The sequence below is a fragment of the Sinocyclocheilus grahami genome, unplaced genomic scaffold, assembly GCF_001515645.1.
Source record: "Sinocyclocheilus grahami isolate Dianchi unplaced genomic scaffold, SAMN03320097.WGS_v1.1 scaffold55.1, whole genome shotgun sequence".
In the NCBI taxonomy this organism is placed as follows: domain Eukaryota; kingdom Metazoa; phylum Chordata; class Actinopteri; order Cypriniformes; family Cyprinidae; genus Sinocyclocheilus; species Sinocyclocheilus grahami.
In genome coordinates, this window is record NW_015505234.1 from 3,454,260 (window position 1) to 3,458,090 (window position 3,831).

Sequence of the window (3,831 nt, forward strand, 5' to 3'; positions counted from 1 at the left end):
CATTTTGTTTGGTTAAATTAGGTATCTTTAGTGCTATCAAAGATCTGACAAAAATAAACAGGTCCACCTCAAAATGGAATATATTTACAATATAGCAAATATTAAAAGACATCATCAACATTAAAAATATCAAAGTGCTTCTGGTTACACCGACCAGTTAAATCTGACCACCACAGCTGTGCAATGTTGTCTGTATTGTCTTGGCCACATTCAGTGCTGCTGATGAGAAGAATGACTACTGGTTGCATCTATGTTGCGACAAGTCTGTGGGTGGGTGACAGTAGGGGCTTGTGGGGTCTTGTTTTTGGGAGGTGTTGAAATCTGTATGTAAACTGGGGAGGTAGAAGAGGTGGAGGGGTTTGGCTCAGTTTGAACCCTCTGGAAAACCAGGGCTGGGTAGATTTGACTGTTGGGATGGTAAGAAGGGTATGTGCTATGGGGGCTTCTCAGCAGACTCTCCTGACTCCTGTGTGGAAAGGAGAAGAGACTTCTGTGATGCACAAAATCACAGAAACTGAATCACATCTTACAGTATATGTCTTATGGCTTTATACATCCTCCCACATATTACATAATATTAAAAAATGCGGTGTGGTTGTAGCGAGTGGGCTCAGGATGTGGGTTTCAATACACGTAAGGGGTGTATTGTGCCACAAATATAGGCAGAAGAGAGGCTATTACTGTTGGAAGTTCCAGTTGTATTCTATTTTAATATATTTTAAAATGTAATTTATTCCTGTGATGGCAAAGCGAAATTTTCAGCAGTCATTACACTAGTCTTTAATGTCACATGATTCTTCAGATATCAGTCTAATATGCTGATTTGGTGCTCAAGAAACACCATTTTAAAGATGTTTTACAATGATTTTCCATACCTCTCATACCCTCTGTTCTCATAGGCTCTGATGACCTCTGAATGAACAGGACTACCAGGGGGCAGCGGTCGGTCAAGACGCTGGGACAGGCTGAAAAGTTTAGGTGGAGGGAATGCCTCCCAGTCTATATGCTCTCGCTCCAACCAGGACGGGCTCCTCCGAGACCTAGAACTCCGTGTTTCTCTTCTCCTGAAGTTGAAGACAGTACCAACACATCTAGTATGATGATAGTTTAATATTAAACATTTATAGTGCATGTTGTCTCTAAAAAATGTTTTTTAACTTTAAATTTAATCATTATAACTTTAGAACACAGTGTATTTGCTTAAGCCTATGAATCAATCGAGGAAATGAAAAATGCCACTTGGTTTAATAACTTGATTTAAGACAATTATACATTCATCTTTAAGTGTAACTACTTTATGGGGCCGCTATATATTTGTTAAGTTTATATTATTGAAAGACACAACACTTTTCATTATTTTGATGATTTTTTAATTTCAAAATATGTAATCTTTAAGGTTATTTTAAGTATTAAAATGACTAACCTGCTTCTACCCATCCGATGCTTTTCCTTCTTTTTCCTCATGCACTCTTGACAACAGCAGACGATGAAGCACACAGTCATGACAAGAATGACCACCCCGCTCACAACAGACACCAGTAAAGCAACGCGAAGTCCCTGGTCATTTGGCCGAGGGATACCTGAAAAGAATAGTGTTTATTTGACCAGATATGATGGCCAGTTATATTACAACTGAAAAAATAAACCCTGTAAATATTCTTAAGGTATTTTATACCAAACCATAAACCTAAATCATACATTCACTTACATTTAATGGAAATGGACAAAGTTGCCTATGGAAACAATAATCAGGGTAATTAGGATGATTTTTTGGAATATAAGACAAAATGGCTGCCCTACTCTCACAGACTGGCAGGTAGCTGCTCCATCGAGGGACGCCCGCATGTAGGATGCATGTGATTTTCTCATGGCCAACCAGCTGGTAGCCCTCCTTACACCAGAACACAAGCATGGAGCCCACAGATACCCCCGTGCCGTGCTCCACATAGTATGATCCCCGTCGAGGGGGAAGCACAGAGATGCACGCAAGTCCTGGAGGAACACATGGACAGACAGAAGTGTAGATGGATACAATCGGGCTTTCAATATTTTATGATGTGTTAAACTGTGATTAAATAATAATCTGCCTCACGACACATGGCTGAATTTATTCAGTCATTCTGTAAAAGCTTTCAAATCCAATAAATACGTAATCATCATGAAACCCTCTGAGGAAATGACTGCCACTGTATCATTCCAGTTCCAATATTTTTTGCATATGTTATATATTTTTTACTGCCACATACATCTTGCTGTCATCACTGCAGACATCTGTCCTTTGTAGTGAGATCTCACGCATCTTTGTATCCGGTGGTGAACCACAGTGAATTTTCACTAATGTGTGCATGTCTTCTATTTGCATAATGCTCTGAGAGTATATTTTGCTTTGTATCGGTGCCAGCATATCAGTGACTGTCTTCCCTATATAGCTTCTTGATCCTCTTGCTCAAATCCCCCAGTTCCTCCCCGCTTTTGGAATAGCAACTGATTAAATAAAAATAAGGCCCTTTATCAAATATTGATTAATTCCACACAGTTCACCCATTGTGTAGGTAAGGAGAAATTGTTTACACAAAGTGCTAAAAAGTGTCTGTCTGTCTATCTCTCTCTCTCTATCTATCTATATATCAGTTTGTCTGTCTCTGTATATGTATCTGCTTTTCTGTCTGTCCGTCCATCCATCCTCTTGAGTGTCTGCTGCAGTGTCTTCAATAGTTCGCACCTGTGTTGTTGCTGCTGGGTGGATCTGTAGAGACATTCTGATGTTTTGGAGTGGTTGATTGTGCTTCAGTACTTGCATCAGAGGTGGTCATGAGCAGAATGGAACTCACTGAGGCTGCTTGAGTGTTGAGAAACCATGCTTTTTTATTTCATTTTCATACATATGAATATACTATATATGTAAAGTATATCAAGACATACATAAAGATATATTTTCCCTGATATTTATTTCCTGAAGGTTAGTTTTCAAAGTTTAAAAACAATGTTTTCATCAGCACCTCACATCTCACCTGTGTCATTGTTGCTGAATAAATCTGAAGGTTCAGTCGGATGCTCTGGATTGATTGGTTGCTCGACAGTGGTTGGATCAGAAGTGGTCATGAGCAGATTGGGGTTCACTGAGGCTGCGTGAGTGTGGGAAATCCACACCGTCAGTCCACACACAACCCACATCAAGGACCACGCTGATGTCATGATCAAAGGCCCCCAGGGGCCGCAAGATAAGGATCAAAACAGTAGATATGTCCTGAGGTGATCACAATACTCTGCGTAGCAAGCTAAACATCGCTGATTATAATCCATTTATAGTGCCACATGAAAGAAATCTCAAAAATAGCTCCTTTTCCTAGAAGTGTCATTGAATATCCAAACTTATCCAAACTTAGTGCATTCAGGCTTATGCCCATAGCTTCTAAAAATGTCAGATTCTTCTCTGTTTCTCCTGCTGTATTAAGTGTAGGCTTCCCTGTGTATGTACACAGCATCTGCTCTGCCTGTCCGCTCACTACTGCTGTTATCCTACAGCATACAGTGAGGCAGTCAAGGCTCTTACATAACATGAAGTGCACGTGTGGATGTAATTTTGTGCACTCTTAAATCCCTGATCTCATCTCTCCAGTAACTTGTGCACACTCTCTCTTTCCCTCTCTCTCTCAGGACAGTCAAGGGTGAATCAGGGCATGTGGCTCTGTGCATGTGAGCCCCTGTCCCATATCTGCAGAGAGAGTGAAAACAGAGCCACAATTTGCAGGCACACGGCAAATTATATATTTATATAGTCAAATGAACATGTTGACTTATAATGCGTCACGATTTCTTGTGCACCCCCAA

General features: G+C 40.3%; 1 protein-coding gene across 3 annotated transcripts; it reads right to left on the reverse strand.

Annotated features, from left to right (window-relative positions):
• On the reverse strand, positions 1–3,506 carry LOC107583802 (uncharacterized). 3 transcript variants are annotated; one of them, XM_016270131.1, is made up of 7 exons: positions 3,012–3,506; positions 2,723–2,839; positions 1,811–1,992; positions 1,709–1,733; positions 1,424–1,580; positions 876–1,064; positions 1–466 (listed from the first exon to the last, which is right to left on the reverse strand). In XM_016270131.1, exons 1-7 carry the CDS (start codon positions 3,193–3,195, stop codon positions 211–213), a joined length of 1,110 nt encoding a protein of 369 aa, XP_016125617.1. In that variant the 5' UTR covers positions 3,196–3,506; the 3' UTR covers positions 1–210. The 3 variants fall into 3 exon arrangements, with proteins under 3 accessions (XP_016125617.1, XP_016125620.1, XP_016125618.1); XM_016270134.1 differs by lacking the exon at positions 2,723–2,839; XM_016270132.1 differs by lacking the exon at positions 1,709–1,733 and having other exon boundaries at positions 1,801–1,992.
• Positions 3,507–3,831: the final 325 nt, after the last annotated feature.

Coding starts and splice junctions, on each gene's coding strand:
- LOC107583802 (XM_016270131.1), bottom strand. CDS start 3,195: ATGACATCAGCGTGGTCCTTGATGTGGGTTGTGTGTGGACTGACGGTG. Junction 2,840..3,011: donor ATTCAGCAACAATGACACAG/GTGAGATGTGAG, acceptor TCAACACTCAAG/CAGCCTCAGTGAGTTCCATT. Junction 1,065..1,423: donor CATCGGATGGGTAGAAGCAG/GTTAGTCATTTT, acceptor CTTCAACTTCAG/GAGAAGAGAAACACGGAGTT.